We start from the raw sequence: 17375 nt of genomic DNA, 5'->3' as shown, positions 1-17375 counted from the left end.
CAATGTTCATAGTCTGACGAACGTATGGATATGACATAATAAAAAATATCATTTTAAATAATGTATCTAAATTCCATTCGTAAAAAGAAACAATTGTACTTTATACAATAGTTATCTGTAGAGTTTGAAACATGTCTATTATAAAATGTACAATCAAGAAGTTCAATTCCAAGCAACTATCTAGTTTTTAACAATTTCATACATGCAATCCTTCAAGTAGATCCTTTAGCCAGTGATTCATTCAGACTAGCCATTTCAGGTCAGGATTCATGACCAAAAAAAGAAATGCTCGAGTATAAATATCATTCGGTAGTGCTTTGGGGTGAACATTACATTGACTATACTTTGGGATGAAGGGGAGTTCATAAGGCCTACACAACATCAACATGAGCCACACGATGGGCTACGTCAGTCATTTCACTTGACATACTGTATACAACTGTTCATATGGATGGATTGTATAGAGCTTATGACCACCTCTTTGACAACAGGGGTAAACATATTTTCTATATATATACAGTACCAGTCAAAAGTTTGGACACACCTACCCATTCAAGGGTTTTCATTATTTTTACTATTTTCTAAATTGTTGAATAATCGTGAAGACATCAAAACTATGAAATAACACATATGGAATCATGTAGTAACCCAAAAAGTATTAAACAAATACAAAATATATTTTAGATTCTTCAAAGTAGCCACCCTTTGCCTTGATGACAGCTTTGCACACTATTGGCATTCTCTCAACCAGCTTCACCTGGAATGCTTTTCCAACAGTCTTGAATGAGTTCTGACATTCGCTGAGCACTTGTTGGCTGCTTTTCCTTCCCTCTGCGATCCAACTCATCCCAAACCATCTCAATTGGGTTGAGGTCGGCTGATTGTGGAGGCCAGGTCATCTGATGCAGCACTCCATCACTCTCCTTGGTCAAATAGGCCTTACACAGCCTGAAGGTGTGTTTTGCGTCAATGTCCTGTTGAAAAACAAATTATAGTCCCACTAAGCGCAAACCAGATGGGATGGCGTATCGCTGCAGAATGCAGTGGTAGCCATGCCGATTAAGTGTGCATTGAATTCTAAATAAATCACTGAGTGTCACCTGCAAAGCACCCCCACACTATCACACCTCCTCCTCCATGCTTTATAGTGGGAACCACACATGCAGAGATCATCCGTTCATCTACTCTGCGTCTCACAAAGACATGGTGGTTGGAACCAAAAATATCAAATTTGAACTCATCAGATTAAGGGACAGATTCCCACCGGTTTAATGTCCATTGCTCGGGTTTCTTGGCTCAAGCAAGTATCTTCTTCTTATTGGTGTCCTTTAGTAGTGGTACATTTGCAGCAATTCGACCATGAAGACCTGATTCACACAGTCTCCTCTGAACAGTTGATGTTGAGATGTGTCTGTTACTTCAACTCTGTGAAGCATTTATTTGGGCTGCAATTTCTGAGGCTGGTAACTCTAATGAACGTATCCTCTGCAGCAGAGATAACTTTGGGTCTTCCTTTCCTGTGGCGGTCCTCATGAGAGCCAGTTTCATCATAGCGATTGATGGTTTTTGCGACTGCACTTGAAGAAACTTTCAAAGTTCTTGAAATATTTCAGATTGACTGACCTTCATGTCTTAAATTAATGATGGACTGTCATTTCTCTTTGCTTATTTGAGCTGTTCTTGCCATACTATGGACTTGGTCTTTCCCAAATAGGGCTATCTTCTGTACACCACCCCTACCTTTTCACAACACAATTGATTGGCTCAAATGCATTAAGAAGGAATGAAATTCCAGAAATTAACTTTTAACAAGGCACACCTGTTAATTGAAATACAGTCCAGGTGACTACCTCATGAAACTGGTTGAGAGAATCCCAAGAGTGTGCAAAGCTGTCATCAAGTCAAAGGGTGGCTACTTTGAAGAATCTCAAATATAAAATCTATTTTGATTTGTTTAACACTTTTTTGGTTACTACATGATTCCATATGTGTTATTTCATAGTTTTGATGTCTTCACTCTTATTTCTACAATGTAGAAAATGGTACAAATAAAGAAAAACCCTGGAATGAGTAGGTGTGTCCAAACTGGTACTGTGTGTACACACACACACACACACACACACACACACACACACACACACACACACACACACACACACACACACACACACACACACACACTGTATATAGTGATGGTGCAACCCCCTTTCTCTCACCAAATCCTCCTATCACAACAAGGAGATCTTCATATAGACCTAGGGCCCCTCTAAGCCATACATACATACACACACACACACACACACACACACATACATACATATATATACACATCTTCGTAGCTACAGCTCTATTTGAAGTAGTGGTTCTTCTTTAAGTATTTGAGCCTGTACTTGAAGTAGGTGAGCCTCTATTTAAAGGGATACTTCGAGTTTTTGGCAATGAAGCCCTTTTTCCACTTTCCCATAGTCAGATGAACTCATACATTTTTTATCCATGTCTCTGCATCCTGTATGAAGGAAGTTAGAGGTCGTTTTGTGAGCAAATGCTGACTAGCGTTAGCGCAATGACTGAAAGTCTATGGTATATAGCATGCTAGCAGTTACTATAGACATCCAGTCATTGCGCTAACCCTAGATAGCGATTGCGCTAAAGCTAGTTAGCAACTTCCTTCAAACTGCACACAGAGACATACAAATGGTATCCACAAGTTAATCTGACTCTGGGGATGTAGATTTCATTGCCAAAATCCGGAAGTATCCCTTTAATGTAGTTTGAAATACTGTTTTAAGTAGTTTGAAGTTCTATTTAAAGTAGTTGAGCCCTGCTACCAGGAAGAACTTCTCCAAGAAGAGTTCAGAGTCGAGCACGGCGATGTGAGCGGCTCGGCCAATCAGAGTGTTGGCGGTGTTGGGCAGGGCGTGGAACACATTCTGGCGAATCAGACGACAGTCTTTAGCCCCCACCAACGGCTGGAGTAGGTTGTTGATCATCTCTGTGTACACTGGACCTTCGATATGGAGACAGAAGCACATGTTAGTTAGTTTACATGGAGACCTACAGTGTGGAAACACAGACAGACACAAGTTAGGGTTCCGTCTCTGACGGAACGATAAAAGCTTTCTGTATTTAATGGAATGATAAAATGCTTCTTAGATACATTTGGTGGAGAACAATAAGAACATAGGAGCTGCAGTGAGTGGTGCTAACCTGTGGTCCTGTCTTTGAGTGCAGTCCTGCACATCTCTATCCTGGCAGAGTGGAAGGGAACATATCGGTCCTGAGGCGATGCCACCAACACCACATTCTTGAAGAACTGGAGCCCTGAGAAACCAGACAGAGGGTGGAGAGAGAGAGACACACACAGAGAGACAGAGAGAGAGAGAGCAAAAGTGTTTGTAAGGTTATATTTATGTATCACTTGGTGCCATCATCATCGTTTGACAGACCTCGACTGATAAAGCTGTGTTTTTTCTTGTGTCTCTTGTCACTGTGCTTTTAAAGGAGTGCACTGCTGGGTTTCAAATGACAGGGTTTGCATCATTTTGTCAGCCTGGCACAGCTCGAAGAAAAAGTGTTTTTTCTGACCTATCTACTAGATGTCTTTGCTTTGTTCATCTCACACAGTGGAGGGAGGGCTTCCCAGAACAAAGCTAGCTAGCTAGTGGAGTCTGAATTAGACAGATGATATAGAGAGGAAAAGAGAAAACAAAACAAAAAAAGACAAGATGACCAAATGTATTTATGAATATTTAAACTCATTGTGCTCTTACAGTATAGTTCCTCATCCATTATAGCAGTACTTACCTGGTTTCTGGCTGAGGAGATAGAGGAAGGTTTTCCGAGGATCGGTATGATCTCTGCAGGTAAGCTGCAGCAACGATCCGGATTTCTTCAGCTTCTGCATCAGCCACAGACCTGTAACAACCAGAGACATCAGCCACAGACCTGTAACAACCACAGACATCAGCCACAGACCTGTAACAGTCCTCTGAATTAGACATACACTTCCCCCTTTGAAGACACTGGGAGGAGGACAGAGCAGAGCTGAATGCAATTACTACACAGAATGGTAAGACGAAGACCAGAATCAGAAACACTTGCAGTAAGACAGTACATATCTGCAATGAGCTCTTTCTATTCTCCATGCTGAGTCAACAATGGCCTAGGTTTTGCAAGGATTTCAAAGGTCCAAGTAGGTAGGCATACTGACCCATTCCCCACCTCACCTGTGCTGACCAGCGTGCTGTTGTTGTACAGAGTTCCCAGGTGTGGTCCGGACAGAGACAGGAAGGTGTGCAGTTTGATCAGGTAGCAGCGGAACCGAGGCCTCGTCAGAACCGACCGGATGATCACGTTCCCCAGAGAGTGACCGATGAAACTGAGGGTTGAAAAGAGGTGACAAACACAACAGAGAAATCACTCTGCTGCTACCCAGATCTCGTTAGACGAAAGAGTACCCAATGAGAAGACCTCCAGAATAGAAGCTATGCACAGAAATAAGTGCCTCCAATTCTTTGGCCCCCTGGTATTTACTCTATTAGTATAAAGTGTTCAGGATGAGGGTAGCTCATCCAATCTGCTTTTAACTCCAAATAAATGATTAATGTTCAAATAACCGTCCTCCAAAGCAAGGCGCCGTCGTGCCGTTTTAATGGCTACAATAGTGGTAGCTAGAGTAATGAGCTGCTTTGTCCCAGTAGTCAATGAGACACTAGATTTCCTTAGATGTTAATTTCCCATCTGCTAATTACAGTAGTATCACCATCAAAGTACTGGGCAGCTTCCCTCAACACCAGCTCCTAACAACTTCTTCATCGGTTTCCTCTAACACTAAATATAGAGGCGATGTGGAGAGAGACAGCTGCTTCTGTGGTACTCCATGTCTTTAGTCACAGTTTTTCAGAGTATAAACAATGTTGAAAAGAATACATACTTAAATAGCATACCCAGAAACTCAGATAGGAACATTGGCATATTTAGGGCAATTATTGTACATGATGAATTACTACACTTGGACCCATTAGAAGTGTTATGCTGCGGAGAAAAATATGCCGGGGTGGTAGGTAGCCTAGTGGTTAGAGTGTTGGGCCAGTAACTGTTTGCTGGATCGAATCCCTGAGCTGACAAGGTAAAACTCTGTTGTTCTGCCCCTGAACAAGGCAGTTAACCCTCTGTTCCCCGGGAGGCCATCATTGTAAAGAAGAATTTGTTCTAAACTGACTTGCCTATTTAAATAAAGGTTAAATAAAACAATTTAAAAGTTTCAGTTCTTCATATCAATTGACAGTGATTGACAGTGCATGGGAATATCCTCCATTACTGGGTTATTAAAACCTTCTCTAACTCAGAGGGGGCTGGTGGGAGGAGCTATAGGAGGACGGACTCATTGTAATTGCTGGATTGGAATAAATGGAACAGTATCAAACACATCAAACATATGGAAAACGCATGTTTGACGCCGTTCCATTTATTCCATTCCAGCCATTACAATGAGCCCGTCCTACTATAGCTCCTCTCACCAGCCTCCTCTGCTTTAACTGGCCATTAGTTTGATAGGGTTTGGAATTGAGCTGAGATGGGGGGGGGGTTCTCGTTTGGGCAAAAGTCCATCCTCCATCCTCTCTCCTCCTCCATGACCTGGAAACCGATAAGTGGAAATCTGCCACACCCCCTTTAAATCAGATGTTGCTTTGTCAGAGGAGAGTTACATGCACACGTTTAAAAACAATACAGTACTTATTATTTTTATAGTGCAAAAATAACTTTATTTGTTTTGATCACTTTACACATTTATTTTGGGATCCACACCTGTGAACGTCATTTGACTAATGACTTGTGAGTGGAGGAGGACCGTGTCATTTCAAGCAAGCACATTTCCACCCACGCTGACTCTCCTTGCTAACTCTCCTTCATTAACTTTGACCTTTTCAAAAGGAGGCGAGAGGACAGAGGAGAGAGGATGGAGGAGGTGAGCAAATTGAATTGATAAAAGGCCATGGGGAAGATCTCAACGTACTATCTCCTCGTCTTCTTCGCAAAACCCATTGGAGAAGGTCAGAGGGGAGGGACCTCTGGCTTTCTCCTCCAATGGGTTTTGAGAAGGAGATGAGGAGAGAGGACGCAAGAAGGCAATTGAGGACCTGCCAGGGAATATCATCATGTATTCATATGTTGCCATCTACTGGCTATATAGAATACTACATCAATTTTGTTTCTCCATTGCCTCCTATTGCTGTACTGTGTCTTTATGTTGTGTGACAGTTAGGATACTGACCTTAATATTGTGTGGTAGTTAGGATACTGACCCTAATATTGTGTGGTAGTTAGGATACTGACCTTAATATTGTGTGGTAGTTAGGATACTGACCCTAATATTGTGTGGTAGTTAGGATACTGACCCTAATATTGTGTGGTAGTTAGGATACTGACCCTAATATTGTGTGGTAGTTAGGATACTGACCTTAATATTGTGTGGTAGTTAGAACTGACCTTAATATTGTGTGGTAGTTAGAACTGACCTTAATATTGTGTGGTAGTTAGGATACTGACCTTAATATTGTGTGGTAGTTAGGATACTGACCGTAATTTTGTGTGGTAGTTAGAACTGACCTTAATAGTGTGTGGTAGTTAGAACTGACCTTAATAGTGTGTGGTAGTTAGGATACTGACCTTAATATTGTGTGGTAGTTAGAATACTGACCTTAATGTTGTGTGACAGTTAGAACTGACCTTAATGTTGTGTGACAGTTAGGATACTGACCTTAATGTTGTGTGGTGGTTAGAACTGACCATAATGTTGTGTGATAGTTAGGATACTGACCTTAATGTTGTGTGGTGGTTAGAACTGACCTTAATGTTGTGTGGTGGTTAGAACTGACCTTAATGTTGTGTGGTGGTTAGAACTGACCTTAATGTTGTGTGGTGGTTAGAACTGACCTTAATGTTGTGTGGTGGTTAGAACTGACCTTAATGTTGTGTGGTGGTTAGAACTGACCTTAATGTTGTGTGGTGGTTAGAACTGACCTTAATGTTGTGTGGTGGTTAGAACTGACCTTAATGTTGTGTGGTGGTTAGAACTGACCTTAATGTTGTGTGGTGGTTAGAACTGACCTTAATGTTGTGTGGTAGTTAGAACTGAACTTATAGTTGTGTGGTGGTTAGGGCACTGACCTTAATATTGTGTGGTGGTTAGGGAACTGACCTTAATGTTGTGTGGTGTTTAGAAAAATGACTTTAATGTTGTGTAGTGGTTAGGATACTGACCTTATCCGTCCAATGGTGAGGTTGTACAGCTGAATGTGCTGGATAATCTCGTCTAGTAGCCTGTCCGTCATGGTGTCAAAATCTGCAAACGTGTCAGTCTGTAGCCAGGGAAGAGGAAAACAACACATTTTCACATTTATTTAACCAGGAAATCCTACTGAGATCAAAATACCTTATATTTACAACGGTGATCTGGCATACGTAGCCTAAAATGAAAGCATATTCACAGGATTCACTCACACCTATTATCAATTCTCTAAAATCAATGTTTATTGTATTAATGTGCGGGCAGAATATTCTGTATTTTACCTGGTTCCTCTCAGACATGAGGAAGTCCAGTCTGGACCCTGGTAATCCCAGCTCTATGAAGGTCTTCACCAGGCGAAGGTCTGCACTGTTGCCTAGGAGGAGACAATACAACAATACAGCTTTAAACTCCTGGCCCTGATCAGTATCTAAGTATAGAGGGGGGACCCAAATCATATTCTGAACTATTCAGTTCTTTTGAGTAAAGCTTTATTATTGTTCTAGCATTGCACAACATTGTGTGATGTTTTATCATCCAGGCAACGACATATACAACCTGGTGGATCAGCAGATTGGCTGATCTGGTTGATTTGATTGATTGGTCTCACCATCAAGGCCGTGGACACAGACGACCAGGTGTATGCCATCCTCAAACTCCTCATCCTCCTCCTCAGGGGGGAAGTAGGGCAGGTCGGAGGCCAGGTGAGGGAGGTCACTGTACAGGGTTGCCTGGAATACCAGCTCCTTCACCAGATCCTCTTTGGACCTGTGGAAACTGGAACACAACGCAGGCTGAGGTGGCATCATTATGGGAAATCACAACAGCATCATTATGGGAAATCACAATGTTATATGCATATGCACATGCTCAGAAGAACTCATCATCAAAGAGGTCAAAGAGCAATGAAAACGTCTGACTTCTCACACATCTATGACTGGTTCCCCACAACTCACTGCAGCATTTCTTCTCATTCTAAAACTAGAAAGATAAAACAACTCACTGCAGCATCCTCTCGTTTGTTTCGTCATCTGGCCCCAGGGCATTGGACGAGGACGAAGAGATGATGCCGAAGGAGCCCAGGGGCTGATGGGTAATGGGGGATGTGGCTTGTCGAGTGGAGATGCTGCTAATGGACGGTGAGTCCCGGACAACGGAGGAGAAGGGAAGACAGGTCGGAGCGCAGGACACAGACATATTCACCACCTCCACCATCTTCCTGTTCATAAAGGATAGGCCTGACCCTGAGTTTGACCCTGAGCTTGACCCTGAGCTCGTCCCTGACCCCGAGCTACTGGGGATCTTAGCCGGCTTGGTGTGACCGTTGAGATCCAGCTGCTCTCTCTCATTGGCCGGGAGCCCTTTGTCATCAGGCCTGGTCGTATCATTGGAAATAAGGCCTAGGAGGTGGATGGGTCTCTCTGTGTGGTTGGGGATAGAGGGGATAGGCCTGGGGTCATGGAGGCTCTTCCTCTGTGAGACCACCACTAGGTCACGCAACCCGACCCGATGGAGGCTCTGGGACGGAACCTGGTGATGATCCAGCCGTTCCTGGTCAACAAGGTCGTTCAACCCAATCTGATGGAGACTCTGACAGTCATTCCTGACTGGATTATCCTCCACATCATCCACCAGCACACTGCTGTCATGTTCACAGGGTTTGGTCTCACAGCTACAGGGGACGATCTCTACTTCACAGTGACTTGGGTCAACTGAGTTTAACACACCACTGCTGTCTCCTCTGTGATGGTTCTTATCCTCCATCTGACGGACTATAGCTGGATCCTTCACGTCATCATGGCCTTCAACATACTGTTGGAACAGCAAGACTTCAGGAACTCGACTAATGCCACTTAAGACTGCCTTCATGTCCCGAGTGTCTGACAGGGCCTTTGGCAGAGCAGATTCATTAGATCTCAGAGTTTCTTTAAGATCACAACCACTCTCCTGATGAGCTCTGGTCACCTGCTGGGGTGGTGAGGGAGCTGCTCCCCAGTCAAACAGACCGACCTCAGGCAGCTCTCCCTCCTGGATGTCCTCCAGAGAAGAGTGGTTAACCCCGGATAAGGACTCCAGGTGTCTGATCAAATCCCCAGTCGTTACATTAGTGGCAGCAGTGGAGATGGTAGTGTATCCCTCCTCCTGGTCCTGGTACCCGCTGGTCCCCTCGCTCTCCGTGTCTACCTCCTCCTCCGCTCCTCCCTTGTCCTCCTCTGTGTCCTCAGGGCTGGAGATCTGAGGAGCCGAGACAGACTTGGTCAGTTTACTGAGCTGGTTCCTCTGTTCCTCGTCGTCCTCGTAGGGCAGGGAGGAGATGGAGGTGAGGGAGGCCTGGATGCCAGCGCTGCCACCCCCTCCACTGGGCAGGCTGCCCCCGCTGGTTCCGCTCTCTGTCTGCAGGCCCTCCAGGGAACTGCGGTGGGCCGGGTGTCTCCTCGCCAGGCGCTGCAGTACCAGGCTCTCCTCCAGAGGGCGCCCTCCTCCCGTCCGATAAACATCCAGGGGCCAGGCCATCGAGCTGGGCTCGCTCTCGATGCCAGAGTCGGAGATGACGGAGGGGGAGCGGTTTAGGATCTTGGAGCCACCAACCCCCACCCCTCGGTTGGCCAGTTCTCTCCTCAGGTCTGTAGGTAGAGGGGGCGTGAGGGGATGATCTTTGAGTGGAGCCTGGGGGTTAGTGGTTAGACTGCTCAGAGGAACATCCTTGCTGTTAGCATCTATAGCAACGTCCTTCTCTTCTACATCCAAGTCAATTCCTGTACTGATAATGTTCTGGTATCTCTGTGTGATGATGTCTTGGTGGTTCTCCAAGTCTTTCCAAGTCGTGTCTTCACTGTTAGAAGTATGTTGTGGGTCTGTACAGTGTTTGTGATTGGAGGAGACCGTCAGCACTGCCTCTCCTCTGAACGGATCCACATTAGTGGGTCTGACTGTAAGAAACCTCAGGCCTAAACCAGGGCTCTCCTCTAAGATCTCCTCTGTCTCAGTCTGCTCCTCTGGATCCCCTGGCTGGACTGGCTCGCCCCGGTCTGTTTCTGCCTGGTCTGGGTCTGGAGTCTCAATAGATGGAGAACCTATCTTGTCAGTAATAATGCTGGTGCTCTGCTCTACTATGAGAAACCTGTACGTAGCCTCACTGACTTTAGGCTCCTGGGTTGGTATTGCTGGTGAGCTGGCGAGCTGGTCCAGGGCAGGAGGACTAAAGATTGCATCAGTGACAGGAGGCTTGGGGATGGTCTGCTCACTGGTGGGCAGATGTGTTGGTGCATATGATCCCCAATCTGTACATAAAGATGGGGAAAAATGTTAGGTCTTACGCTAATACTAGATGTTTAAATTATACTGGTCTACACTACTTAAATACGTATGGATCTGAACCAGATAAAACAGTATTGTTAGCACAAATAAAAGCAGACTCAAGTCAGGATTCAAACTAAAACAGATAAACAACCTATGTACTGCTTAAAGGTGAATTCTTGTTGAGCTATCAGCGATCAAGATCGCCACTAATGTCAGGAAATTGAAGGTCATACCATTTAGCTATTTGATTTGAATTTTAAGACCCCTTAAGGTTTCAATAAAAATGTAAAACAATTATTGGATGAAACATTGAATTTTAAGACCCCCTAAGGTATTCAAAAAAAATAAATAAAAACATATTGGATGAAACATTGAATTTGGCATTACTGCTGTTAGCCAATTGAATAACAGATTCACTACATGAAACAACAGATAGTCTCAAAAGCATCTAAAGGAAGTTCGTTCTGAATTTGTTCTGAATCTGAGAGATATAAGAAAAAGATTTGACATGTATTTATCCCCTTATTTTAGATACTAAACTATCTCCATATATACTTCCATACATTGTTTTAACCTGTACCGGGGGCCTTCAGATGAGTCTTGTGAGGCTTGTGGGCGTCGTAGAGCATAGTGGTCATAATAGTTTGTAAGCCAAACCGTTCAGAAGCTACAGAAGTTTTTGTGAGAAGACAGATTTTCTAGATGTCTTATGGTATGACAAACACCACTCTATCTCTGCCACCTTTCACCGCAGATGCAGAAGGGCGATATCGGCAGATGCGGTGGATTGAAACGCAGCCCATGCAAAAAAACAACACATATCTCTCTAGCTTAAACAGACAGATTTTAATGGGGATTTTTGTATTATTTTTATTCGATTTCTGCGGGGCCGCAGAAATTGTAGGGCAAGGGTTAAAGTCTATCGCTGTTGAAAGATATCCTGGACTTAGTCAACTCACCTGTCTGTGGAGACTCTACATATCTGTCTTCGAAGATGATAGGCAGGCTGTTCCAGTCTCCATCAATGTCCAGGCACTCTACAGGTAATGGTGGCATCCTGGTCAGGTAGTTGGAGTTACGCACCTCCACAGCTATCTGACCGTGTCTGTTGATCCTTTAACCAGGAGATAGAAGATAAAGTAGAAGACTTTTTGCTATCTGTCATAATCACTCAAACACATTAGGCCTACCTTTTCTCCAGTCATGGAAGTATGACTTAGATAAAGCATCAACATCAAATTAAATCTAAAACAGAGTGACAAAGCTGCATCATTGTGCTCCTGGAATGGCAGTACTCACAGGTCCTCTTGAAATGTCAGGGATGTCTCTTTGGGGTGTTCTGTGAAGAAGTATGCCTCTGAAAACCGCCTGACCTGACATCAGCACAAAATACAAACCAAAACCATCTTCATTTCCTCACTGAGAAACCTACCGAGTTAGTACTGTATGCACAAAAGGCAATGAAGAGAAATGGTGTAAAAGTATTGGTAACGGCCAAAATAATGGAAACACTTGAGTAAATGAGGGATACAAAGTATATTGAAAGCAGGTGCTTCTACACAGGTGTGAGTTATCTAAGCAATGAATTAACCTCCCATCATGCTTAGGGTCATGTATAAAAATCCCTTTAACAGAAATAAATACAAAAATCCCACTAAAGTGTATCTAAACCTGCCTCCTGTTATAAAGTCACATAGACAGTCAGGAACGTCAAGAAACAGTGTTGCAGTATTTCTGCATGTTTGTTCCTCAGGATAATTACAGAATAAATGTTCAATGAAATCCCACCCTCCTGTGGGTGGAACCATGAAACTAACCCCTGAAGGTAAACTAATATGGAGAGTCCAGTGGAGGCTGCTGAGGGGAGGACAGCTCATAATAATGGCTGGAAAGGAGCTAACGGAATGTCATCAAAACATGTGTTTGATGTATTTGACACTATTCCACCTATTCCGCTCCAGCCGTTACCACGAGCCTGTCCTCCCCAATTAAGGTGCCACCAACCTCCTGTGATGGAGACATACTGTGTTCATTATGACAGACAGACAGACAGACAGACAGACAGACAGACAGACAGACAGACAGACAGACAGACAGACAGACAGACAGACAGACAGACAGACAGACAGACAGACAGACAGACAGACAGACAGACAGACAGACAGACAGACAGACAGACAGACAGACAGACAGGAGAGATGAAACTAACACTGTGAGAGACAAGAGCCTGGAGACCTGCTAGCAACACTGAGGAGAGGAGTGGGAATGGTCTTACATTAATATGAATCATTCCAATGATTAAATGCAAATTACATTTGGGATTCTCAGATATAATGTCTATTCAAGGCATTGAGGTCTATAGGAACTAATCATCAGCTGGTGTGTTTTATCTGGCTGTAATACTCTTACGCAATTTAACACACACAAAACCTAATCAGAATAGTGGGCTCTGGAGGGTTCAAGGCCTCGTCCTCTAGTGTTACATACTTCATAATATATCAGATAGTATGTAGGGGAGGGTGTGATGTTCCTGAGGAGGTCAGGGGCTTGAGGTCAGGGGTTAGGGCTCACCCTGAGTGTGTGGTGTTCCTGGGCCAGGTGGGACAGGATATGTATGTTGGGTACGACAGCCTCCAGGAAGCGGGTCCACAAAGCCGACAGCTGGGAGCAGAGCTGGGTGAGATCTCTACTGATCTGTTCTGCTACCTTCTCATGGCCCCCCTGCAACTAGAGGAGAGGAGAGAGGAGACAGATGAGGGTTAGGGTCAGTGTGTGGTGCTGGTAAGAAGGGTTAGAGGCTGGTTAGAGGTCAAAGGCCACGTTAGGTGGAGCAGAGCTGGGTCAGGTCTCTACTGATATGTTCTGCTTCCTTCTCATGGCCTCTCTGAACCTAGAGGAGGAGAAGAGAGTGGATACAGATAGTATCTCTTTTTATACTCAATGACTTTATCCAGATGCCACTGCTATCTTAGATATATAGTACAGGTAACTGCCAAAATAATGGAAACTATTGAGTAAATGAGGGATACAAAGTATATTGAAAGCAGGTGCTTCCACACAGGTGTGGTTCCTGAGTTAATTAAGCAATTAACATCCCATCATGCTTAGGGTCATGTATAAAAATGCTGGGAAGGCCATTATTTTGGCTACCATGTCTATGCCCCCATCACTAAATGGTTTGATGAGCATGAAAACGATGTAAACCATATGCCATGGCAATCTCAGTCACCAGATCTCAACTCAAATGAAGATTTAAGGGAGATTCTGGAGTGGCGCCCTAGATAGCGTTTTCCACCACCATCAACAAAACACCAAACTATGGAATTTATTTGGAAGAATGGTGTTGCATCCCTCCAATAGAGTTTCAGACACTTGTCGAATCTATGCATTGAAGCTGTTCTGGCTCGTTGTGGCCCAACGCACTATTAAGACACTTTATGTTGGTGTTTCCTTTATTTTGGCAGTTACCTGTCCGTTGTCCAAGTAAAAAAATGTATAATGGAATTTTTATTTAATTTTTATTTATTTAACATTTATTTAATTAGGCAGCTAAGAACAAATTGTTGATGGAAATACTAGTAGAACAGAGGAAAGAAAGCATAGCTAATATAAAATGTTGATCTTGGTTTTTAGCAGTACTGTATGTCTCGTACACCACATACCTGTAATTCTATTGTGAGCTGATTTAATGTTTCTTCCACAGGTAGCTCCTCTGTGGAGAGAAAGACACGAGAAAGAGATTACTACAGCATAGCTCAAGTCTACTAAGTATCATACATTATTTTGAACAACAAAATAATTGACTTGATTGATTGCCACATAGACATAGCTAAATATTGAGGAAATGCTATTGTAACATCTTGTTGCCTCACCTATTTCCACTTGGTCCAGCTGTGGTATCTCCTTCATCAGAGTGGTGTAGTAGGAACGTACGCCTCGGTGTACCACCAGTAGGAGGCGACAGAGTCTACCATGCCACGTGTGAGCTCTCTGAAGACAGTTCTCACTAGGGACATAGAAACTACCCTGGGGAGAGACAGGAGGGAGGAGAGGGGAGAGACAGGAGGGAGGAGAAGGGAGAGACAGGAGGGAGGAGAGTGGAGAGACAGGAGGGAGGAGAGTGGAGAGACAGGAGGGAGGAGAGGGGAGAGAGGAGGGAGGAGAGGGGAGAGACAGGAGGGAGGAGAGGAGAGACAGGAAGAAGGTAGGAGAGTGGAGAAGGAGAGGAAGAGTAGAGAGAGGATAGACACATGGAAGAGGGGAGAGGGGAGAGACAGGAGGGAGGAGAGGAGAGACAGGAAGAAGGTAGGAGAGTGGAGAAGGAGAGGAAGAGTAGAGAGAGGATAGACACATGGAAGAGGGGAGAGGGGAGAGACAGGAGGGAGGAGAGGAGAGACAGGAAGAAGGTAGGAGAGTGGAGAAGGAGAGGAAGAGTAGAGAGAGGATAGACACATGGAAGAGGGGAGAGGGGAGAGACAGGAGGGAGGAGAGGAGAGACAGGAAGAAGGTAGGAGAGTGGAGAAGGAGAGGAAGAGTAGACAGAGGATAGACACATGGAAGAGGGGAGAGGGGAGAGACAGGAGGGAGGAGAGGAGAGACAGGAAGAAGGTAGGAGAGTGGAGAAGGAGAGGAAGAGTAGACAGAGGATAGACACATGGAAGAGGGGAGAGGGGAGAGACAGGAGGGAGGAGAGGAGAGACAGGAAGAAGGTAGGAGAGTGGAGAAGGAGAGGAAGAGTAGAGAGAGGATAGACACATGGAAGAGGGGAGAGGGGAGAGACAGGAGGGAGGAGAGGAGAGACAGGAAGAAGGTAGGAGAGTGGAGAAGGAGAGGAAGAGTAGAGAGAGGATAGACACATGGAAGAAGGGAGAGGGGAGAGACAGGAGGGAGGAGAGGAGAGACAGGAAGAAGGTAGGAGAGTGGAGAAGGAGAGGAAGAGTAGAGAGAGGATAGACACATGGAAGAGGGGAGAGGGGAGAGACAGGAGGGAGGAGAGGAGAGACAGGAAGAAGGGAGAGATACAGGAAAGGGGAGAAGGGGGAGAAAGGGGAGAGAGGAGAGACAGAGAGTAGAGAGACAGGGGAGAGGGGAGAGACAGGGGAGAGGGGAGAGACAGAGAGTAGAGAGACAGGGGAGAGGGGAGAGACAGAGAGTAGAGAGACAGGGGAGAGAGGAGAGACAGGGGAGAGGGGAGAGACAGAGAGTAGAGAGACAGGGGAGAGGGGAGAGACAGAGAGTAGAGAGACAGGGGAGAGAGGAGAGACAGGGGAGAGGGGAGAGACAGAGAGTAGAGAGACAGGGGAGAGAGGAGAGACAGGGGAGAGGGGAGAGACAGAGAGTAGAGAGACAGGGGAGAGAGGAGAGACAGGGGAGAGGGGAGAGACACAGAGGAGAGAGACAGGGGAGAGAGGAGAGACAAGGGAGAGTGGAGAGACACAGAGGAGAGAGACAGGGGAGAGAGGAGAGACAGAGAGGGGAGAAACAGGGGAGAGAGGAGAGACAGAGAGAGGAGACAGGGGAGAGAGGAGAGACGGAGAGAGGAGATACAGAGAGGAGACAGAGAGAGGAGAGACGGGAGAAAGGAGAGACGGGAGAGAGGAGAGACAGAGAGAGGAGAGACAGGGGAGAGAAGATACAGAGAGAGGAGAGACAGAGAGAGGAGAGACGGGGAGAGGTGAGACGGGAGAGAGGAGAGACGGGAGAGAGGAGAGACGGGAGAGAGGAGAGACAGGGGAGAGACGAGAGACATGGGAGAGAGGAGAGACAGGGGAGAGAGAAGAGACGGAGAGAGGAGAGACAAGGGAAGAGACAGGGATGAAGAGAGACAGGGAAGAAAAGAAAACGTTGGTTACTCCGTCTAGATCAAAAGACAACGAGCTGCTTTAATGACGGCCAAGTTCACATACTGGGACTTTACGGCCTCCGCAGTAAGAACCGATGAACTCCCTCCGTGTAGCCTTGTAATTGACCTTGGTCTGGAACAGGACCTTGTTATGGATCTTGTTTACTGAGTTAACACCAATGTGTAAAGTCTCAGTAACTAGCGGAGGATCAAATCATCTTTTGGACACAAGCAGCTCCTAAACATAGCTTATTACCCGGTAGTAAAACACATGGATGTGGTCGTGGCACTGGAAGATGTAGAAGACAGGAGCAGAATGACCTTTAACATGTCCTGTGGACAGGAACGAACTAACCCCACACTACCCAGTAACCACAAACTACCCAGACATCAGTAACGATCACTGGTGATGTTTCATACAATATTTCTTAGACAGGGAAGGTAATGGATCAAATCTGTCCCCCAATGATGTTACTGTGTCGTACCATTTTAGGGAAAGTATTCCTATTTCTCCCCAGCAGGTGGCTCTCTAACCCCAAACACACAGTGCATTCACTGGACAATCCCATTCATCCTATTCTCTGTACAGGCCTGTAACCTACAGTACCAGTTCTGGTCTCTTCTGCAACCAATAGGAGCCACAAAGCCCAGCTACTACATATCCAGGTCAAGAGTAAGATTGTGAAAGAAGTTATTCTAGTCAAGGACCCAAACAACACCCATCGGGTCAGATGCAGGCTGTCATCTTTTTAGAGACAAGGCAGGGTCAGGTCAGACTGGGACAGGTCACCTCTGACCCCATCCCAGTTCCAACACACACAGGCCTCAGCCCTTTGGGACGCTCCTGGCTCCTGGCCCCTGTCACAGTTCCCTGGGTTGGGTCCATCTTCTTGTGACTGGCTGGCTGTTTTGGCAGTTTGTTTAAAAGCATTTAAGGGGAAAGGG

At 45.3% G+C, this 17375-nt stretch overlaps 1 protein-coding gene across 1 annotated transcript in view; it reads right to left on the bottom strand.

Annotated features, from left to right (window-relative positions):
* Window positions 1–2693: 2693 nt before the first annotated feature.
* LOC115175750 (protein FAM135B-like) overlaps window positions 2694–17375 on the bottom strand; it is a 57173-nt gene continuing 42491 nt past the window's right edge. The window contains exons 8-20 of the mRNA XM_029735223.1: window positions 14461–14614; window positions 14251–14300; window positions 13160–13315; window positions 11888–11961; window positions 11548–11702; window positions 8292–10569; window positions 7899–8065; window positions 7573–7664; window positions 7264–7361; window positions 4227–4378; window positions 3805–3915; window positions 3208–3321; window positions 2694–3007 (exon numbers count right to left, since the gene is read on the bottom strand). Coding sequence (XP_029591083.1) covers window positions 2802–3007; window positions 3208–3321; window positions 3805–3915; window positions 4227–4378; window positions 7264–7361; window positions 7573–7664; window positions 7899–8065; window positions 8292–10569; window positions 11548–11702; window positions 11888–11961; window positions 13160–13315; window positions 14251–14300; window positions 14461–14614 — 3807 coding nt within the window. The 3' untranslated portion in view covers window positions 2694–2801. The remainder of the gene's footprint in view (window positions 3008–3207; window positions 3322–3804; window positions 3916–4226; window positions 4379–7263; window positions 7362–7572; window positions 7665–7898; window positions 8066–8291; window positions 10570–11547; window positions 11703–11887; window positions 11962–13159; window positions 13316–14250; window positions 14301–14460; window positions 14615–17375) is intronic.

Source organism: Salmo trutta, chromosome 36 (assembly GCF_901001165.1).
Source record: "Salmo trutta chromosome 36, fSalTru1.1, whole genome shotgun sequence".
In the NCBI taxonomy this organism is placed as follows: domain Eukaryota; kingdom Metazoa; phylum Chordata; class Actinopteri; order Salmoniformes; family Salmonidae; genus Salmo; species Salmo trutta.
Note: the sequence above shows the minus strand (reverse complement) of the source record. Positions and strands in the feature narration are given on the sequence as shown.